We start from the raw sequence: 23,472 nt of genomic DNA, 5'->3' as shown, positions 1-23,472 counted from the left end.
CCCTTCGTGCCTTGGCATTGAACACCTCAGGCAGGCGCTGACTGAAAATGCTTGCATTAATTGCACCTGCATGCCATTAGCAGAGAGGACTGCGAGGTTGGTCAAATTTGATAGTAGCTTTGCTGAAGCTGGGTTACCCCCTTCCGGGACACCTGCATACAGCCCTCCTCCCGGCCCCAAGCGCCGAGGACACACACTGGATGATGCCTCCTTCGCTAAGAAGAGACAGAGGGGTGTTGAACCTTTGGCCCTTAAAGTGGACACTTTGGCCTCTGAGTTTGCCCAGATTAAGGCCCTCCTTCTTAATCTGCAGCCTGGTGGTCCCTCAGCTACTGCTGGCTCTGCTGCTTCAGAGCCACCGCTCGGAAAACCACCACAGAGCTACGATGAGAGTGATAGCCTAGCTTCTTCGCCCCAGGTTGCTAGCCAGCAAGACGAGGACACACTATCTATTGCAGCCTCTGGGAATCTCTTTACTGATGATGAAGCAAGGGGACAGGAGGTACTGGAGGGGGGGTCCCCTCTTCCCTCGGTGACAGACTCTCATGGGTCGGGCGCAGACTCGTTGAGGGATGCTGAGGCCAGTCTTTCTACAGTTAAACAGGCCATCCAATTGGCCATCTCACGGCTCGGGTTGGATGCCGCCCCTGTAGAGGCTGCTCCCTCTAATGCCTTTTTCAAACATGCCCCTCAACCATCTTCCTTCAAGGTTCCACCCTCTGAGCCATACGTCAATGAACTTCAGAGGTATTGGCCGGATCCCAAGGCTTTCCTTCACCTACCGAGTGACTGCAGGGCTTTGGCTGCCATGAGGGCCTCGTTCCAGCAGGGCCGTTTCCATAGGGCCCCTCAGCAGCCTGCCTTTCAGACGCCTAAGGATAGGGCACCCAGATATGGACCACCTGCCGACCGACACCCTAAGCCGCCCAAAGGTCGCGGGAGTCGGACCTGACTACCTAGACCCGGGTGCCAGCCGTTTCTCCCCACAACACCTAAGCCGGTGGGAGGCCCTGACTTCAGACCCTGACTTCAGACCCTTGGGTGTTGTTAACTCTTTCCAAGGGATACAGTATTCAGTTCAGGCATCGACCCCCCAAGTTCAACGGGGTCAAAATGACTGTTGTCAAGGACCCCCTAAGGTCTCTGGCTCTGAAGCGGGAGATTTCAGTGCTTCTGGAGAAAGGCGCCATCAAGTGTGTAAAAAGTTCGGATCGAACAAGAGGGTTCTATTTGACTTATTTTCTTGTTCCGAAGAAGGACGGCGGCTTTCGCCCCATCCTCGATTTCAGGCAGTTAAACCAGTTCATAAAGGTTCTTCGTTTTCATATGCTTCGCACAGCAGATGTTCTTCAGGTGGTCTCAGAGGGAGACTGGTTCACAAGCGTCGATCTGAAGGATGCTTATTTTCATGTGCCAGTAGCACCCCACCACAGGCAGTTCCTTCGTTTTGCCTTCAAGGGACAAGCATACCAGTTCCGTGTTCTCCCCTTCGGGCTCTCACTCGTCCCTCGGATCTTTACCAGATGCATTGCGGCAGCACTTTCGCCTCTGCAAAGCAAGGGCATTCGCATTCTCCTTTACTTGGACGACTGGCTCATATGCTCCGCGACCCGCGAGCAGGCCATCCGCGACACGACGTGTCTTTTGACCCATGTGACCCAGTTGGGTCTTACTGTGAATTTCGCAAAGAGCTGTTTAAAGCCCAGTCAACGAATCGTGTTCATCGGGGTCGTCCTCGACTCAGTAATGATGAGGGCCTCTCCCTCCCCACAGAGGGTGGACGACATCCTCAACCTTGTCTCACGTGTTCGGAGAGGTACAAGGTTGACATATGGTCTATTTCTCCAGCTACTGGGGAAATTGACAGCCACATCGGCGGTCATCCCTCTGGGACTCCTCTCACTGCATCCCTTGCAGGTGTGGGTCAATGGTTTGGGCCTCGACCCCAAGAGGCACCAAGGCAGGATGGTGATGGTCTCAGGCAAGTGCCTCCGGTCTCTCAAACCCTGGAGAAGCAGGGCCTATCTCTCCGGCTGTGTTCCCTTGGGTTCTTTTCCTTCCCGTCGGGAGGTAGTGGTAACAGACGCCTCCCCCTTGGGCTGGGGCGCTGTTTGGAACCACAGGACAGTCAGGGGAACCTGGAGTCCTCAGCAGAGGCTCCAGCACATAAATGTGTTGGAGCTGCGTGCGGTACACTTAGCCCTCAGGCACTTCCTTCCCTTTTTGGAAGGGAGGCATGTACTTGTTCGGTCAGACAACACTTCGACAGTTTATCATGTGAACCACCAGGGGGGAACCAGGTCCAGTCATTCTCTGCGGGAGGCTCAGAGGCTCCTTCAGTGGGCCTCACCTCGCCTTGCAAGTCTCAGGGCAATGCATCTGCCAGGTGTGCAGAACACAGCTGCAGACATGCTTTCACGCCAAAGGCCCCCTACGGGGGAGTGGAGGCTGAATCCCACAGTGGTTCAGATGGTATGGGAGAGGTTCGGCAGAGCAGATGTCGACCTATTTGCCTCAGAGACGTCCACACACTGCCCGCTGTGGTTTTCCCTCTCAGAACCGACCAGCCCATTGGGGCAGGATGCTCTGGCACACTCCTGGCCGGACCGCCTCCTGTATGCCTTTCCTCCAATCCCACTACTCATGTTGACACTTCACAGCATAGACAGGTGCAATCACACAGTGCTGCTGGTGGCTCCCTACTGGCCCGGGAGGATATGGTTTCCTCTTATCCGTTGGCTTCTCAACGGAGTGCCTTGGCCTCTCCCACTGAGGCAGGATCTCCTGTCACAGTTGGGGGGGAGCATTTGGCATCCTCACCCGGAGCGCCTCCAGCTGCATGTCTGGCCCCTGAAGGGCCGGACTCGTTACTGAATTTTTGTGATCAGGCTGTTGTCCAGACCATAATTGGTGTGGCAGTCAGAATGTGGACCCAGAGCATTGCTCTGTACCTGTACTCCTCAAATACCTGCAGACATTGCTGGATAAAGGGCTCTCTGCCTCTACTATAAAGGTGTATGTTGCTGCTATCTCTGCTCGACATGCCTTTGTGGATGGTCGATCTGTGGGATCACATGCTCTGGTGGGCAGGTTTCTTAAAGGTGCTCTCCGATTGCGGCCTCCACATGCTGTTCGGGTGCCATCATGGGATTTGCCTGTCGTCCTGGAAGCCTTGTGTTCTCCTCCATTTGAGCCCCTGGAACACGCTGACCTCAGGTGGCTGTCTTGCAAGACTGCCTTTCTTCTTGCTGTTACATCTGCAAAGCGGGTTGGTGAGCTTCATGCCCTGTCCGTCGCCAGTGACTGTTTGCGGTGGAATTCTGATGGATTGGGGGTCACTATGTGGCCCAACCCCTCTTTCCTCCCTAAGAGGCTTTCTGCTTTTCATGTTAACCAACCTATCAGTTTGGCGGCTTTTGCCCCAGAGTCAGGGGTGGAGGAACTACCTCCTAATGCCACCTTTCTTTGTCCTGTTGGTGCTCTGAAACAGTACATAGAGGTTTCTGCTGGTTTTCGTAAGACTGATGCTCTGTTTGCCTGTCATGGAGGGCATAGGAAGGGCTGTGCCTTGTCTAAACAGAGGCTCTCGCATTGGGTTGTTGATACCATATCTCATGCATACAGGCTCAGGGGCCTTCAGATCCCCCCAGTGAAATGTCATTCGACCAGGAGCGTCTCCACGTCGTGGGCTGCTTTGAAGGGCGTTCCGCTAAATGACATCTGTGCTGCAGCTGTGTGGGCCTCTTCCTGTACCTTTGCCCGCTTCTACAGACTTAATGTGGCCGTTCCCCATCCTGTGGCCTTGTCTGTTCCTTCGGTCTGCAACTGAATCTCGGTGAGTGTGGATTCCTCGTGACTTCGTTGGTATAGGTCATCCAGGGATTTCATACCGTCTCTGGCGGTCAGGAAGAATGAAACAGAACGAGAGTTACAGATGTAACTAAGGTTCTATGAATTCTGGATGACCACCAGAGTTCATTGTCACTCGGAATCTTGACGAGAAGATTCTGTAGGAGACGACTGCTGGGTGCCTGCCCCCTTTATCAGGTCACTTGCATCACCCAGGTCACATGACTTTGTTGGTATTATGTCTCGATCTGTGCATGTGCGTGATGCTTATCCAGGTATTTCATACCGTCTCTGGCGGTCATCCAGAAATCATAGAACCTTAGTTACATCTGGAACTCTCGTTTTGGTCCGGGAGGTCCAAGCTTGCAGTGTCCGAATATACGGAACTGCGAGCAGACCTCCACGGGCTGATGATGCAAAGGTAGCCTGGGAGGTCACCACAATTGTAAATCAATGTTGCCCGGATACACTGAGAACCGTTTCCCAGTGCAAAAAACGGTTAAATGATGTTATAAGAAGGGCCAAACAAAAGCTCTCTGCGCACAGGAGGCGGACGGGGGCGACAGGGGGCAGCCCCTCCACCAGCGTGCCCCTCAGCTCGGCGGAGGACATTGCGTCCTCCACGCTGTCCTCCCTCAGCACTGAGGGCTTTGGTGGGATAGAGGTTGGGACAGGTAAGACAAACATATTTCCCTACAAAGAAAGATATTTGATGACATGTTCCATTCATTATTCGTGTTGCCCACCTGCATTCCAGCTCTGTCATGCCCAAATAGGATGTCCTTTGATGGTACACCCTCTCTGCGTAAGTTCTCCTCCTCCTCCTCGCAATAATGTACTCCATCTTTGTAGATCACGTTAAGCAAGAACATTTTAACATTTGTATATCACATGAAGCACGTAAACCCCTTAAGACACCGAACATAACTTACAATTTGTTGACAGCGTTTCTCTCGTGCGCGCGCGCTCTCTCTTTCTCTCTCGCAGTCTCACTCTGTTTCTTTTCTTTTGACTTTTCTAAATTGGCAGATGCTGAATATATACTCCCTATCTGATGCTGTGGATGTTTGTGGTTGGCTGAGAGGGATGTGAACTCATTAGTTTGCAGCTGTGTTAATCAAATCAGGTTGGGTTTCCATTACGCGTGCCAAACGGTGCCAATCCCCTTTGATCTGACATCCGATGTGACGGGACAGTCAATGTGCTGATTGCAGATAGTTGCACTGAAAAGTGTTTTTTGTGGGTATTTATTGCATTGTTAATGTGCCTGACATTCTGGAAACCTGCCTGTGAGGTTTTGGTGACGTGTGCGCACTGTCCGCCGGTCAGCCAAGCTTCCCCTACACCAGCTGTGCTCCGCCTGCGCTGACAGTAGACCTGGTTCCAGCTGGTGAGCTTTTAGCGCACCTTCAGTGAAGCCTTTTGGCACAAAACTGTCACTGCGCCAAGCTGGATCTGTTGACACCTCCCCCTGCTGCGCCGTCACACCCATCTCAGAGCACCTCGGTCTGCCAAACTACCAAACTGAGCGCGCCTCCGGTTGCGCTGCTCGAAACTAGCTCTGCGTGGGGTTCACCACCCTGTGCCACCCTGCGCCGTGTCGGGAAACTAGAGGCCAAAGTGTAAACAAAACTTGGTCAAAACCTAGTATTTAGCTGGACTGTTATTGAAATGCATGAATGTTTTTAATTTGAAACCACAAGTGGTGGCATTCACTCAGTCTCAAAACTTCATGTAAATGTAGAAAAAGGGAAGAAAAATATGATTAGACACAGTGTGACAGCAGAAAGGACCTACTTTCTCTGAAGCTTTACCCACTAAATATTCAACACAACCCTCCCCTGTTCAGCTCTTCACTCTGTTCCCTGTGAGACTGGTTGAGGCTGCAGAGCCATCAGCCCCTTCCAGAGCCAAGTTCCACGGATAACAATGGTTTATAAAACATCCTGACCAACTGGTCAACCTCTAGTTACACACTGTTACTATGGTGGCGGCACCTGTTCTGATGATTTTTAACCACTTTCTCCTCACAACATGGGTGGTTTGTGTGTCATATAGACACGACTGTTCCTAAAGCAAATTGGTGATGTGATCCTCTCTTCTGTCGTCCAACTGATACTGCCATTTTGATCACGGCTGGCCAGTTAGCTAGCTATCTTGCTAATATCACCATGTTTTTCTAACATTACAGTGGTAACAGAAAATGAGCCAAACAGGATTGTCCCTCATCTGATGATAGCAATGTGCCTAGGCTGTATGTGGATGAAGCGTTTAGTTCAACTTTAAATAACATTTTATTAACGTAGCAGCTAGCTAGTTAAAAAATTAAGAGAACACTTACTTGTCACAGTATAACACCAAGTCAATTACACTTAAGGGATACCAGTCTGCCCATGTAGGAAGCACAGTAAATTGTGAATCAGGTCCAGCTGCTTTGGTGCAAATTAAAGTGACAACAGGCGCAATGGAAAGGCAAAAACAAGACAACCCCCAAAAAGGGAATGGTTTTGCATGTGGTAGCCACAGACAGTTACTCTCTCCTTATCCTTCTTGACTGATTCTTCTCTAGTTTTGTGTTTTGCTAGTGTCCTTGTCACTACTAGTAACATGGGGGTCATCCCTATGTTCCCCGGGTTCTGTGTTCCCCGGGTTCTATGTTCCCCATTTAACCCTGCAAAAAAGGTTCTATGTTCCCCACTTACACAAAAAAGGTTCTATGTTTCCCGGGTTCTATGTTTCCCTCTTACTAAAAAAAGGTTCTATGTTCCCCGCTTATCCAAAAAAGGCAGGAAACATAGCAGTTGCATTAATATGTTGTTTTAACATCTCTAAACACACACAACGGAACATAATGGGGAGAAATTACAATCAGAAACTTACCCTTTGGGCGATCTATGGTGGGCAATCTGGGCAATTATATCCTTTACAGAAGGTTTTTTAATCCAGCCGTTAAATGCGGTGTTTCAGTCAGTGCACATTTCTTCGAGCAGCCAAAGACCAACTGGTAAGAAAAGAATAGTTATCATGGCCGAAAATAAGCTGTTAAGTGCAGCGTTTTTTCGGGAACTCTGTTCACTAACCCTAACCCTTCACACTGGTAGATAACTATCTTGCCACCAGGCGTTCTTTGGCTGCTCCTAACGCTACCGTCATAAAAACAAGAGAGGAAGAAATCTGAGTATCTGATTGGTCGAAGGACCGAACTGAACAGGTGATATCAACATCCGTGATCAACAACATAGACGCATTTATTTTTATCACAAAACTAATAAATAATCATGGTGGATTTACTGAACAGAGTTCCCGAAAAACGCTGCACTTAACAGCTTATTTATCTTTATTTCGGCCATGATAATGATTTTTTTCTTACCAGTTGGTCTTTGGCTGCTCGAAGAAATCTGCACTGACTGAAACACTGCATTTAACGGCTGGATTAAAAAACCTTCTGTAAAGGATATAATTGCCCAGATTGCCCACCATAGATCACCCAAAGGGTAAGTTTCTGATTGTAATTTCTCCCCATTATGTTCCGTTGTGTGTGTTTAGAAATGTTAAAACAACATATTAATACAACTGCTATGTTTCCTGCCTTTTTTGTGTAAGCGGGGAACATAGAACCTTTTTTGCAGGGTTAAATGGGGAACATAGAACCCGGGGAACATAGACACGCTCCCATAACATGAGGCAGTACCTGCAGCCCAATCAGATTACACAGGTAGTCCAGCTCCTTCAGGATGGCATATCCATACATGTGGTCACAGGAAAGTTTGCCATGTCTCCCAGCAAAGTCTTAAGAGTATGGAGGAGATACCAGGAGACTGCCAAACATGGCTGTGGAAGGGCATCAGCTCGGCAGCAGGACCGGTATCTGCTTAATTGGCATGCGCCAGAGAACACCAGAGTTGGCAGGTCCACTACTGGTGCCCTGTTATCTTCACAGATGAGAACAGGTTCACACTGAGCAAATGTGACAGGCATGAAAGAGTCTGTAATATCATGCAGCATGATCTGTTTGGTGGTGGGTCAGTGAAGGTCTGGGGTGGCATGTCCTTGGAGAGTTGCACAGACCACTATGTCATAGCCAATGGTATGCTGATTGCTGTTAGGTACTGGGATGAAATCCTCAAAGCGATTGTCAGACCTTACACTGGTGCAGTGAGCTCTGGATTCCTCCTGGTGCAGGACAATGCTCAATCTCATGTCGCCAGAGTGTGTAGGCAGTTTCTGGATGAGGAGGGCATTGATGCCACTGATTGGCTCTCTCACTCCCCTGACCTAAATCCAGTTGAGAACCTATAGGATGTCATGTATCATTGCATCCGACTCCGCCAAGTACTGCCACTTTTCATTTCAGAAGAGCCAACGGGGAAACACCAACACTCATTTTATAACTCACTCTGACCAATGGTGTAACTTCATCACTCACTCACTTACTCACTCACAGACAGACTTTTGTGTTTGTAGGGTTAGCCTTGCATGCTATGGTCCAGTCAAAGAGTGCAGTGTGTCTTATAGTGGCATTTGTTGTGGAATGCTACATTTGTTAAAGTGGCAGTTTATCTTTTCTCTGAGACAGATGAGGGACAGATGTGAAAAATGCTTTCTGTTTAGCCCTTTTGGTTAACCCTTGGCCCATAGTAGACCTTATGATCCTGTTTTACTCTCACATGTAAAGCATGTCAGTGTTTTCTCTTATTTCTAAAGCTTGTACCCTCGTGCTGGATCAATGTTGGCTTTTGCTCGCTGACTCTGAAATTGATAAGTAATATGCATGTTGGTCACATCTTCATATAAGTTCATGAACTGAAAACCTCCAGTATTAACAGCCCCAAGCGAAACACCAGTGTCAGGATATATGTAACCAGAATTTAATGAGGTTCTCACCTGCTTGACATCATATCCCAGAAGAACAAAGTTCAGATCTGGAGAAACGGCAAACTTTGATGCCTTAAAAGTTGCCTGTGGGAGGAATAAGAAATAGATGATATCCTTTTGTGTTCTTGTTGTTACAACAAACCATTTTTTGAATTCAACTTTCTAAAACTGAGGATACCTCACAGATACACTTGCCAAACAATTATCATCTTAATGCAACCTAAAAAGCTTTCTCACAAACTTGAGTCGACCTTAGGCCGGTCAGAGTATCTGATGAGGGCAAAGTGGGTCACAATAAGCCCTGTTTCCATCAGAAAGTCTGGTACGGTTCAGTTCAGTTCAGGAAGCATTTTTTCTGTTTCCAGTGTAACATGTTGTGGATGGTAACAATGACAACATTCCATACCAACCCTCTTTTTGGTCACCCCTCTGTTGGGGTACCTAGCACACAGATCTGGTACTAAAAGGTGGAGCTAGAAACCCTGCAGTCTATTGATTGGTCAATAGTACATCGTCACTCTTGCTCACGGGTGCGTTTTGGCTGGTTTTGAAGCTTCTGTGACCACTGTTCAGACTTTGGCAAGTTTTTCATTCATACAGTTTTTTTGTCATTTCTGTGTCTGCTTATCCTGTTATGAGTCGCGGGGGAGCTGGAGCCTATCCCAGCTGATATTTGGCAAGAGCTGGGGTACACCCTGGGCAGGCTGCCAGACTATCACAGGGCTAACACAAAGAGAGAGACAACCATTCATGCTAAAATTAACACCTACAGGCAATTTAGAGTCACCAAATAATCGGATGTGCATGTCGCTGGATTGTGGGAGGAAGCTGTAGAACCAGGAGAAAACCCATGCAGACACGGGGAGAACATGCAAACTCCGCTCAGAAGGGCTCACCCACCCCGAGTTCGAACCAGGAGCTATGAGGTGACAATGCTAACCACTGTACCACTATGCTGGCGGTGGTAACAATAAAATAAAAGGATGTTCTGCTGCCTCTCGCAGCAGCTGTTGTCCAAGAACTGTTGTCTCAGCAGGGGAGGGGAGGACGCTGGCGTTGTTTGTTCGCTGCTTCTCGGCCCGCAATTTTGGATTGCTCTTATAGTTTTCTGTGCTAATTTTGCGCAACTGTTTACGAGCTTTTTGCTCTATTTTTCTGAACTTCGGATCCTTTTTTCTACCGGTGGAGTAGCTAGGTAGCTACGCACCTACCTGCTACAGACGACTTCCAGTTGTCAACCTTGTCCCACCTGGAAAAGGGCTCTCTGGATCCAACCATCATATTGCCTTGACGGACAACTTTCCTCCCTTCCACCACCAGTTCCAGTACTTGGTGCTAACGTTGTCTGGCTAGCAGTTAGCGAGGCTAGGCAGCATCCCTCCTTGGTCAGCATGGTGTTCAGCTATTCCAGCTCGCAACTCCGCCGGCTAAACCCCGCAACCACTCCTGGACTTAACATCCCCATCATCAACGAACTTGGACTTCTTTGCCGCCCTCGTTAAATTCACAGAGGATCCAGTCGAAAATTCATCTTCCATAACCAGCCAAGCTGCTCTGCTACAAACATCCCATCTCTCTGGTCATCCGTCGCACGTCTGACGCGTCATCAGAGCGCTGTCGCTCCAGCTACCATCAACATGGGAAACACCGCGAGATCTCTGCACTCCAGCATGGGAAACACCGCGAGATCCCTGCGCTCTCGGCTGGATGGATTTCGTGGAGTGGATTCCAGTCAGCACGGAGTGGATTTCAATGTTTTGCGACCTGTACAGAGACTCACCCCACAGTCATTGGTCAAATTCGAACTTTTCAACACTCAGTCCATCAACAATAAATCCACCCTGATTGAAGAACACATCAGGGAAAAAGGACTTGACTTCATGTGTTTGACAGAAACCTGGTACCAGCCAGAGGTTTACTCTGCCCTCAATGAAGCCTGTCCCCCCGGTTACAGCTACTTGGAGGCAGCTCACAGCACTGGCCGCGGTGGTGGCCTAGCTGTCATCCACTGACAGGACCTGGAGTTGTCCCCCATCTCGCTGCCTACAACATCCTCCTGCGAGTGTCTTGCATTTAAATGTAAGCCCCCCTTTCCCATGACTGTTCTCCTCATCTACTGGCCCCCAAAACCCAACTCTGCTTTCATCTCGGAAATGTCTGATCTCCTCACAACACTCTGTACTACCTCCGCCAATATCATAATCCTGGGAGATATAAATATTCATGTCGACATCCCCTCATGCCACTCCGCTGCCGATTTCCTTCAGCTGCTGGACTCCCTCAACCTACAACAACATGTTGATGTCCCCACACATTCCAGGGGACACACACTCTTATGGTTATCACTCTTATGGTTATCTCTAACTCCGCCCCCATCAGCAACCCACAGGTTGCGACCTTGGTGTTTCTGATCACAAGGTCGTGTCAATGGAACTGCCCTTTCCTTCCCCCCACTCCAAACCCAAGCGGCAGATCCACTTCAGAAATCTGAAAAACATCAATGCGGATGCCCTGGCCCTGGACCTTCAACTTCTCTCCTCTGGCTCTACTGACTTCCCCTCTGTTGCTTTCAACTTCTCTCCTCTGGCTCTACTGACTTCCCCTCTGTTGCTGACTCAGTGGATTTTTACAACCAGTCCCTGAGCAGTCTCCTGGACCTCCCCGCCCCCTTAACATCCAGGTCAGTCTCATTCTCGTGCTCGGCACCCTGGTACACCTGCGAGCTGCGAAAGATGAAGGCGGCTGGGCGTGTCCTTGAGCGGCAGCTCAAAGCCTCTGGACTGACTGTTCACAAACAGGCATACAGGGAACACAAGAGGGCGTATGCAGAAGGTCTGAGGGATGCACACTCCAGGTTTTATTCTACCATCATCAACAACAGCCCCGGTAACTCCAAACAACTTTTCTCAACAATAAATCACCTTCTCAAACCCCCTTCACCCTCCCATTCTGAGGCCACCGAGGAGAGGTGCAACATGCACATCACTTTTTTCAGACAAAAAGTTGACAACATCCGCTCACACCTCTCCATCACTGCTGTCCTGCCCCCCCAAACTGCTGACTCACCGTTTGAGATTGTCCAGCCCCTCTGCTCCTTCTCTGATGTCACACAGGAAGAGGTGGAGGATGTCATCAAAAAAATGAAGCCATCCACCTGTGCCTTGGACCCTTTCCCTTCAGCCCTGCTGAAGGCCAACATCTCTGCCATCTCTCCATTCATGACCAAGATCATAAACCACTCCCTCCTGGCCGGCCATATCCCATCTGCTTTAAAAACTGCTGTCATCAGACCACTACAGAAAAAACCCACTCTGGATCCAGAAGTCCTCTCCAACTACAGGCCCATCTCCAATCTTCCATTTCTTTCTAAAGTTCTGGAAAAAACAGTTGCAGTACAACTTCAGGATCACCTCAAACACAATAACCTTTTTGAGAAGTTTCAGTCTGGTTTCCGCCCTGGCCATAGCACAGAAACAGCCCTGGTCAGGGTCACCAATGACCTCCTGATGGCAGCAGACACCGGTTCCTCATCTCTACTCATCCTCCTGGACCTATCAGCTGCTTTTGATACAGTTGACCACAACATCCTCCTCCACCACCTGCAATACACCATTGGACTCTCAGAAAATGTACACAACTGGTTCACCTCATATCTGACCGACAGAACCGAGCACGTCGCCCTGGGCAAAGCTAAATCACACACCCACAACGTCACCTGCGGTGTCCCTCAGGGCTCAGTGCTGGGCCCCACCCTCTTCTCCCTTTACCTGCTCCCCCTGGGCAATGTCATCAGCAAGCATGGGATATCCTACCATTGCTATGCTGATGACACACAGCTCTACCTCAGGACAACCCCCACTTCTTCTGCTCCCCTGCCAACATCCACATTGACCACCTGCCTGGAGGAGATAGAGGCGTGGATGAAGCTCAACTTCCTACAGCTAAACAGTTCCAAAACGGAAGCCATCCTAGTCGGCACACCACATCAGCTCCGTTCTTCCACCATCACCAGTATCACTTTCTCTGGCCAAAACATCCCCCTTACCACATCTGTCACCAACCTGGGTGTTAAAATGGACTCTCAACTCACCTTTGACACCCACATCAAACACCTCTGCAAGACCTCATTCCACCACCTCAGGAACATCGCCAAACTCCGTCCAACACTCACCCTGGCAGATGCAGAGAAGCTCGTCCACGCCTTTGTCTCCTCCAGGCTCGACTACTGTAATGCACTCCTCATCGGGATCTCTGGCAAGAGCATACAGAGACTGCAATACATTCAGAACAGCGCTGCCAGGATCCTGATGAGGGTGCGCAAACACGATCACATCACCCCCATCCTGAAATCGCTTCACTGGCTCCCTGTCCCACTCAGAATTGAGTACAAGGTCTCCCTCCTCACCCACCAGTGCATTCACGCACCCACCGTTCTGCAACCACAAACACCCTCCAAGCCCCCAGAACCAAGCTCCGCACCATGGGTGACCGGGCCTTTTCCTCTGCTGCTACGAGGCTGTGGAACGCCCTCCCTGACCACCTCAGGGCCCCACAGACTACTGATGTTTTTAAATGAGACCTAAAAACCTATCTTTTCACAAAAGCATTCTACTAAATGTCTTTTATAGGTTCTCCTTTTAACTATTTATCGTTTTTGTATTATTGTATTAATTCTAACTGTTTCAATTGCTTTTTTGTTTTTGGTTTGTTTGTTTTGTTTTTTATCTGCTCTGTAGCACTTTGAGATTGCTAAAATGTAAAGTGCAATACAAATAAAATTTATTATTATTATTATTAAGAAAAAAAAAACTTAATTCACTAAGGTGTAACATTTACTTGAAATGTTACTCAATGCATGAGTTGATGATGTAAATCCGTATTTTAATATGACAACTCTGACCATTCCATTAGCTTTTATGGTCTCTCTTTGATGACATATACTTTTAATAATGAGTGGATCTTCAAATGTTTAAAAATATATATTAATTGTGACTATGTGAACTGCATATATTGCAATCCTCACTTGGAGGACAAACTAAGTGTTGCAGAGCGTTGCTCCTGCACTCCAGCAACACTTGACCACTGTGCTTGCCTGCGAAGGACTAAATGCACAAACCTGTTAATTTTAAATCTCTCATGGAGAGAGACTCTCACTCAGTGGCGATTGCTCTAAGACTGCAAGGGAAGCTCAGCTTCCCCTAAAATGTCAAAAAATAAGTGGTCAAATATGTACGGTTGTGTTTACATTTCATTGACTAAATATGCGCTGGAACGCGTTCAACTTTTGTTCAGAATCAGCTACTTATCACAGGTCACTGACGCGACTTTCTTCTCATTCATTCCTGTAGCGTCACAGTGCATTAAACAGTGGAAGCTCAGCGTCCAAAGACTTCAATGGGGAAGCATAGAGTGGGTTGTTCCTCTGCAGCGACACTAGACAGTCATTGGATAAATGCTCGGTTTTGTCCCGCCCCTCGGACGCTCAGCGTCTCTGGGGGTCTATGGGGCAGTGGGCTGGCCTCGGCTGGCCTGGACGCTGGGCTTCTGCATGATGATTGGATGATCTGTCTGAGGCTGAATCCCTTTTTCATTGACAGCGAAATGAGCGAATCAGCGATCTTGAAATATAAACCACCACCGGAGCATTTTTCAAGTTTCATTCCGTTGTTCCGAGTTGATCTGGAGACTTTTCCAATCCTCTTAGTGACTTTTTCTTTGTTAAAAACAACTAGCGACAAATCTAGCATCTTTTTCTGGTGTTATTGGAGACTGAAAATGAGCTTCCCCTCCTTGAAAGACCAGCAGCCGCCACTGCTCTCACTGCAGCCTGTTCTATTTTGATCTGAAAATGTTGGCATGCAGCCTTATTCTGTGGACGATAAACAATGTGCAGACTTCCATCTGTGTCACCTATGATGAGAAAATACAGCGAGTGCTGGATGGAGCAGTGAGTGACAACAACCCCACATTTAAGAGTACTGTTTGCGGCGAAAATGCTAATGGACCTACATGTAGGGTCTAGGTACCATGTCTGAAGGGTTACGTTTGGTTCCAAAGGTACAATACCAAAAGTGTTGGAAACAGGGCTATAGTAACAACAAAGCACGATGCTCAAGGTAGCAAAATGAAAATATCTTAGGTTATCTTATTTAACAAGGATTATTGTAATAAGAATAGATACTATTGATACAATAAACATGTGATATCATTTTCACGCAATATTCTTATATGACATTCCAATATGACATTCCAATACATATATATATATATATATATATATATATATATATTTAAACTGATGTCATTTTGTTGATAGCAGCATGTTGATTTTTATTTTAAATAGCTTTATCTACCCCAAGGGAAATGAGTTAAATCATTTCAATGCAGCAGAAACATTTCTCACTGTTAAAGAAAACAGAAGCAATCACTTACAAATGTTGTGTTCTTCAGCAGGAGTTCTGTCTCGTTGCTGTTCATGTTGACTTTCATGATGTCTCCATCCCAGGTCCGAAAGATGATCTCCTCATCTAAGACAGAAACAGCCATGCTCAAAATGCTCAATTTTTTTTTCTCTCTAATACTCCCAAAAGGTCTGAGTAATTAAATCAGCTAACTTGGTGATGAATACCACTCCCAAACTATGAAACTATTGATTAGAGGAAGACAGTTTTCTAAATGGGAGATTTCATTATTGTGTGTTTGTTGGTTTTATCAGTAAACACTGAAATGTGAGAACTTTAGAGACTTAATTTCAGAATTCACAGTAAATGAGTAACTGTCGGGTTTTTGGGTGTCTGAGCATGACTTCATAAATGTGCTTGTCTTTTTTTCTCTAAGCAGTTTCTAAACCAACAAAATATAACTCAGTTTGCTGGAACACTGCAAAAGTAAGACAGTCTTACACATGATAAGCAGTCTTGACTGCAGTCACCTCTGTAATCTTTAAACTATGCACAACAGTACGCGTGTTGCTGTGGCAACCTCAGCCACATGGATTTGCTGTCATGTGGTGCTCCAAGTTTGCATTATTTACATGGCCACTTGATTTAATTTGCATATAACTGAGAAACCCCTACCACTGCCAGTATCTGGACCTCCATGTCAGACAGAATTTAGAATAAATCATGTGTTTTAACTTAAAGGTTCTGTATGCATCATACAGAGCATTAACATAGCAACAAACAAATATTTTCTGTGTAAGGATACAGTGGAGAAATGGCATCTTCTAGAGCAGAGAATGACAGGATGATATCATTGCAAAAGCCTAGCACCCAAACACTGCACCAATTCCCAGTTTAGCACTGGTATCATCCAACCCTACCACCAGATACAATGCACCATTGTGCTCAATGGTGACATATTTTAGTGACTATAAACACTGTTTCAAAGTCTTGTACAAACATTCATAGTTCCTAGATGATGAATGCCCTGACTTTGGTAGTACCATCAGCAGGTTGACATTTGTGGTTTTGGGTGAAATGCCCCAACAACTATTATATGGCCTGCCTTGACATTTGATACACACATTCATGTTCCCTGCAGGATGAAGTGTAATCGTTTAGATTATCCCTCAACTTTTCATCTATCATCAACATCATCATCATCATCATCATCATCATCATGACTGATAATGACGACAAAATACCTTCAAAACCAAGTGGCGACCTTGCCACGGAAAAATGAAGCCAATGCGGAGGTGCCACAAACTGCAGTTCCTTTAATGGCCACTTGAGGCTGGCTCCAAAAGCCATGTCAACCTCCACAGACGCCCATGTTAAAATGCCCAACTTCACAGCAGAAATAAACATGTTTACAGCCTGGTACGAAAAATGCTTTTGGTCTCTATAGCTGATTTCAACATTCATGGCATCCGCACGGGGGTGATTTTTTTTTATTTCTTATTGTATATAACTCACTCGTTTACGTTTTATTAAGGCTTAAGGGATAAATAAGAGCAGGCTGCTTTGAGTGACAGGCTGTGTGCTGATAATGTCCTCAGCTTCTCAGTCAGATCCACCCTTCGCTTGTCTACAGCTCCAGCCTTTCGTCCAAATAATATGGTCTCTTCTGGCTCCAAAAAACCAAGATGGCGATGGCCAATATGGCGAACTCCAGGCTTCAAAATGGGAGTCCAAAAACCCATGGGTGACATCATGGTGGCTGCATCCATTATTTCATACAGTCTGTGTTTAAAATGCAAGACATTCCCATCAATCTCAGGTGTAGGTTACTTTTAGCACAAATTAGCAAATGTTAGCATGCTAACACACTGCTAGACATCAATATGTTAACACTGGCATTGTAAGCATGTTAGCATGCTGCAAGATAAGATGAGGAAACTAAAACTAAACAGCTACGATTAGGACAAATATCAGTTTTTAAACCTTGGGAGTTAAAAAGGTTCAAAAATAACTCAGGAAATAACTGCAAGAAAATGATGAGGTGAACAATAGATGCTAGTGGTGCTGCTGACGTGTTTTTGACAAGAGAGAAGAAGAAGAAGAAGAAGAACAACAACAAGAGAAATTAAGGCTCATTTAGGAGGATCTGTCAAACACAGTTGGCTCAATGAGATTACACCTCAACATTCAACGGTGGAAACAATGACAGGAGTATGTGTAATAACTCCAGTCTAATCCCACACCAACACTACAGTCCAGGGAGGCCTGAATTCCATTAATGCATTTGACAGGTCTGAATCATTTCAAGGTCCCCATCTCATGTAAATGTCAGTGAATAAGCTCTGAAGCATCAATCTCAGGCAAGAAGGCTATAGACTAGCAAACACTCAAAACACTTTTGAGTGTAATGACAGGAAAATAAATATAAAAGACGGATTGCGTTCAACAGGCAAGAAAATTCTCAAAAGGCCTCTTGTCATTTCGAACCTCAACCAACAGTGAAACAAGGCACAGGTCTTTTTTTATATTTTATATGCAGTGCATGTATCAAATCAATGGTAATATAAAACATTTGAGAGCAAAAGTAATTGGAAAATGGGGCTACTGTCCTCCTGAGTTGACAACAGTTCCATCTATGAAACCTCCAAGGATAAAGGTGACATGCAATCTCAGCTGTGATTAAAAGTGTCCCAGCTATCTGATGATTTGCAACTGTTTTGTAAGGCGAAGAATCAAAGGAAAGGAAAGGAAATACCCTGTTATGCCACTGTTGATGCTGTTGGTCAACTGATAAATTACACATCTCTAGCGCTTGCACTGAATATTATGGCGGAAAGAAAATAGCAAAGGTTAACAGTGTAGTAACACCACTAAAAAGTGTTCTCATTGTTGACTAGACACTGATAATTATCAGAAATTTTAAGGTGAAGGCTTTTAAGTGGGCATTAAACCCTAATGCTACATTTAGTACTTTACACATGGGGATCTACTTATTTGCCATAGGAAACAATACTCAGCCTGTAGAAACTGTATAATGTGTATTATCATCTGTGGCTCTTATAACCCCCAATGATGTCATTAGGGTTATCTCTTTTTGGGTTTGGCATATACGTAGATCTTTAAGGGAGAGCATGTGTTACAAAAGACATGGTATTTACCAGGCAGGGAGAGGCTAACAAAAGGATGCCGCATGGTTGCATGGTGGTAACTGTAGGAACCAGTATTTTGGGGTCCTCACCAACACTATGGACTATAGTCATGTTTCTACCACACACTTTAGGTATCGTACCCCTAGAACTCACAAGGACATGTACCAAAACCAAAGATCCATCTTGAGTTTGAGCCACAGAAAGTACTGAGAATTTTAGATAACATGTCATAAGTCTGCTCTGTGCTGGAGGTTTCAGGTTTTATTTGTCAGCATTTGTGAGTGAGCAAAGAGTTAGCTATCTTCCACAAGCTTGCTTAGCTCTTTTAGTGTCATAAGTACATGAATGAACAACTCTGTTAAATGCCACAACCATATAAACTCAAGTAAAACAGCTCTCGCAAACATACCTTTCAGTTTTTCTGTGATTCAACTACCCTCCTGACAGTTACTGGTTACTGTAGGAGTTTGCTGTGCTACTAGGATAGCTGTTGAATGAGTTTGTCAGAAAGACTCTCTAAGTCCGTAGTTAACCTTGCACTTGTGCACAACTGCTCACACCCCACACAGAAGCGGGATTTTGGATTCACTTCTGCAAGCGAATAGAAATCAACTCGTTCCTCATTAAAAGTTGTTAAAAAAGAACAGTTTGTTTGTGAATCTAACATCACTGTATAGGCTGTTCTCATGCACTGTTGGTATGTATACCTACAAAACATAATGCACCACAACTTATATCCCATGTAATCATGAGCCAGTAATTTATCTATAACCCATGTAACTGGAAAGGCTGCAATTACATGACCACTGCCCTGACGTAAGGAAGTAAATAAGGAAGTAGTATAAAGACTGAAAATCCGTGAAAGGAGGCAGGTTGGGGTGGGGATGGGTCAAACAACACAGGACTTTCCCCACAGGTGACTGCTGTTTGGAACTGTGAAAACCAAGTTAGATTTGAGTCATTTTAAGGTACGTTGTCACCATGAATCTTTCCTAAACTTTATCTATATAAATTGAGCATAGGGTTTGTTCAGGCAGAGCTCAGCTCACATCCCAGCGACATCAGCTGATCTCAAGCAGCCCAATCAACTGTTGAATCAGCATATTTATGGGAGTCAGCTGAATAGGGAGTCAGCTGAATAGGGAGTCAGCTGATAAATCAAATGATTCCTTTTTATGCAACCAATTGGCAAATCTCATTCAGGGTGCCCAATTTACCCTGCCTACTATTGCTGCTTCTCCTCCATCTGCTTTGCAACCTGCCTCCATCCCAACTCCTCCTTTTTATGTAGTGTCTGACTAATCAATGTCATTTTCATTTGTCATTGATGCTTGCTCTGTTCTGTTCCCAGGGGGTCTTTGCTGCTGCTCAGGGCAGGGCAGGGAGGTGTGCTCTCTCTGCCTCGGGCTTTCTGCATAGGCCTAGGAAAGGCAGAGAGGCCCCAGAACAGACCCGACAGAACTTTACATTAAGTGTGTAACTTCACATTATGTAACAATATTCATGGGGCAATATTTCATCAGATATCTCACAAGGTGTTTAATGAGGATACATTCCACTGTCCCTGTGATTATAGTAGCTGATAGTGACAGTCATTCAAATCTTACTGTCTGCCAAAGAGGTAAGCTGTGAAAAACTCCAAGTTGGTTTGTGGCATGTTTCAAAAACTGACTATTGTGAGGTTTGGAGGCTAAAAATCCAAATACTGCTGAGTCACTGTATTGAACAATAGCCCTGTCAACACCCTGCCGATGCAATATGATTATTTTGTGCTTTGGGTCAATACGAGTTTGACATGTTGCACCATTGTGATCCAAACAGACCTAGTAATGAGTGAGCAGAAAGGGCTCAAAGGGCAGTCAGACTCTGAAGAGCCTTCAGCCAAATGCTTATGGTGAGGCAACTGAAGACTGTCAGTTTATGATTTAAACTAGTAAAATGATTGCTGTTATAGTAAACATAAAGTTAAGAAATAGAGTTGCACCTGTATTTTCTGTTAGTCATTCCATTTGAACCCTTTACGGTCATGGTTTGCATGTGTTTTTGTTTGTCTTCTTTTGTTTACTGACTGTGTGTGTAAAGAAAATGATGTTGTTGTAAATACTGAATAAATGAAATGTCAAAAGATCCATCTGAACATATGTAATGTACAATACAGTCCCAGTCATTCTTTAACACAAATGAATATAAATCTGGCAGTAGAGTGATCTGTCTTGAGGCCAGTGAAAGTTTTAAATATGGCGTATTATTTATGGCTGTTATTTGTTTCTGCATAATGTTTTACACAGTTAATAGCTGATTTGCATAGGAGACAAGAAGCAATAAGCCAGTGAACTGGCACATTCTTACACACTGGTAAATGACTCACTTACTAAAGACTCAAAGCTGCAGTTTATGTGACATTTGCAGTCTTAAAGATTCAGTTGGTTTATTATTGAGCTGTTACAGAGATACATTATAATTGTCTTCATGGCAGCAGCTTTCATATTTGTATTTTACTTGTCATTTATCATAGCCATGCTGAATGCTTAATGTTTCTGTTACTGAGATGGTGCTTAGTGCAATCAGAGAAGCTTAATGCATGAGCATAAAGACAAATTATACAATTGTGATTCCTTATTCTGGTTGACTTACTCGCTTAGGTTTTAGTAGTTTGCAAAGGTTTGAACATCATCAGTATCTCAAGCCCAGTTTCCAACAGAAAATGTTAGCATTGTACTTTTCTGCAAACTCTTCTGCTGCAGACCACTGTTTGAGACCAACAAACAACAGAACCAGTTGTTTTTTAGCAAGTCATTTATGTGTTTCCAATTGCTTCCTAGCCCCCAAATGTGAGCATATTTTAGAGACATGTCACTGTTTTTCCAGCAGGAAAAAATAGTGTTTGTTTTTTACCAAGACATCATTGCTCTACTAGGTGGGATAATGCCCCCAAAACTAGGTATTTTAAGGCAAAACATGATCTTTTCCTCACTATTACAATCAGCTTTTGTGCCAAAACCTGACCACACGTTAACCACAGTGTTGTTAAAACATACAGTTTCAACGTATCTGTGACATACATACAAATGTATGCACAAATGTAACACATCTGTGGTTTGCAGAAATGTACAAATGTACTTCTGAAAGCCCGACCTTGCAAAAGTTCCTGTTCCTCTGAATGCTGCCTGTCTCAAATGCACAGGAACACAAGTCCTCGAGTTACCTTAGAAAAGATTTCTTTATGTTTTTTAATGATAGCTTGCACAAAAAAGTCAGCGGTATCAAAACATACATCTCCACTGTTTCGAAGTTCTTTTTGAAAGCAATGAATGGCAATGAAAACTTTCAGTGGCTCTTTCAGCACAACAGTCAATACCGTTTTTGTTGAATGGTTGCTGTGAGCAGCTGAGCAGGCTGTAAACATAAAGTTTGTGGTCATTTTAGCTACTTTTAGCTAATTGTTTTGGTTTCCTTGCTTTCAGGAAAGGCTGAAGGCTCAGATGAACCCCCATTATGCTACCCGCTCAGCCCCAAACAGTATACAAATTTAGCAACCAGCTGAGGAACATAGTAGAGCATTTAGCAGCAAAAGAGGACTGGATATTGGACTTAAATTCATCAGCTGGACACAAAAACCAATCCAAATGAATATTTATGTTGTTCCATATCTGTTGGCTGTGTCGATAGGGAAATGTTTGTTAACATTGTACGCATAACTACTTCATAATGTGAATATCAGATTTGTTTACATCCTGCTCTGCTGCTCAAGGCAGCCATTCAACAAGGACCGCAATTCTTTGTTGTGCTGAAAGAGCCATTGAGAGTTTTCATTGCCATTCATTGCTTTCAAGAAGACCTTCACAACAAAGGAGCTGTATGTTTTGATAGAGCCAACCTTTTGGGGGGAACTATCATTAAAAAACATGACGAAAATTCTTCTAAGGTTACTCAAGGACTTGTGTTCCTGTGCATGTGAGACAGGCAATATTTGAGAGACATAGGTATATTTGTGAAGTCCGGCTTTCAAGGCTGAAAAACTGAGTGTGACTGAAAGGAGCCAGCCACAGCAGTCCTGTCAGTCCTGACAGCACCAACACTAACAGCTGGACTTAGGACTGAAAAGAGCTATTAAAAAAAAGTGATCGTTGTTATTCACAGTGTCTGCTGAAAAAAAACAACCTTGGATGAACTTCTTACAAGAAACAAAGATCCCTTCTAACATCCATTGAGGGTTTCATTTCCAACTGTTGACTGTGACTCAAGTTGGGAACACACTGATGATAAGGCTCTTTGTACTCAGTATTAAGATGATATATTGTGTTATACAAGCATCAGACGTTGCGCTAGACTTTTTCGTCGCCGGTCATTTTGACCGACAGGGTCATAAAAATCCGGTCATAATCTATTTTTACCGTTCATTTTAATTGTCGTTTTTAAATGATAATTAAGATATTCAAAGACATTTAGTTTTCATTTGTTCGTTTTTAATAAATCCAACAAGCAAGTTATAAATTGCGCATTAATAAGGACATGAACGAAAAGATGAATAGACATCCACACACCTGTGCCATGCCGCGAGCTCTGTCAAGCTGGATAGAGCGGATCGTACCAAACAGGAAGTCGGACACAGAAAAGAAATAACACAACAGTGCATAATGGAACACATTTTTCAATACCATAATCACTTCATTACAATTTTAATTTTGTGTCACTGAGCCTTCAGACTACATAAATAAAATGGTCAGAACAATATGCCCTATTCATTCAGTGTTTATCCAACATGCTCAATACATGGACATGCAATGACAAATTGTCATTAACTTATTACGTTATAAAAAACGATTAAAATATGGACTTACCCATGTTTAAAATGACCTGTTGAAGTGAAAAAACGAGTACTGACGGGAACAGACGAGTGGAGTCGATGTTTAACCGGCGCGGAGAGCGCAGGAGAAATGCGCTGCCTGTGTGGACAGTCAAGCGCCTGCGAGTACACTCGCAGGACTTCCGTGGCACTAACGCGTCCAGTGTGTCCAGGGTGTTATGTCAACAACGCTATATGAAGCAGATGAATGACTTTTTCTCTGCAGTGTGAAAACAAACCACTGACTGTGCCGCCAAGTGGGCAGGGGTGGTAATTGCAACCGGTCAAAATGATTCAGAAAAAAAAAAAAATCTGATTTTCCAGTCATTGTTGTAAAAAAACGGTCAATGAC

At 45.1% G+C, this 23,472-nt stretch overlaps 1 protein-coding gene across 1 annotated transcript in view; it reads right to left on the bottom strand.

The window, feature by feature from the left end:
• LOC126393532 (inactive dipeptidyl peptidase 10-like) overlaps positions 1-23,242 on the bottom strand; it is a 95,923-nt gene extending 72,681 nt beyond the window's left edge. The window contains exons 1-3 of the mRNA XM_050049725.1: positions 23,116-23,242; positions 15,157-15,251; positions 8,734-8,808 (exon numbers count right to left, since the gene is read on the bottom strand). Coding sequence (XP_049905682.1) covers positions 8,734-8,808; positions 15,157-15,251; positions 23,116-23,119 — 174 coding nt within the window. The 5' untranslated portion in view covers positions 23,120-23,242. The remainder of the gene's footprint in view (positions 1-8,733; positions 8,809-15,156; positions 15,252-23,115) is intronic.
• Positions 23,243-23,472: the final 230 nt, after the last annotated feature.

Source organism: Epinephelus moara, chromosome 7 (assembly GCF_006386435.1).
Source record: "Epinephelus moara isolate mb chromosome 7, YSFRI_EMoa_1.0, whole genome shotgun sequence".
In the NCBI taxonomy this organism is placed as follows: domain Eukaryota; kingdom Metazoa; phylum Chordata; class Actinopteri; order Perciformes; family Serranidae; genus Epinephelus; species Epinephelus moara.
This window is presented reverse-complemented; position numbering and strand designations above follow the sequence as displayed.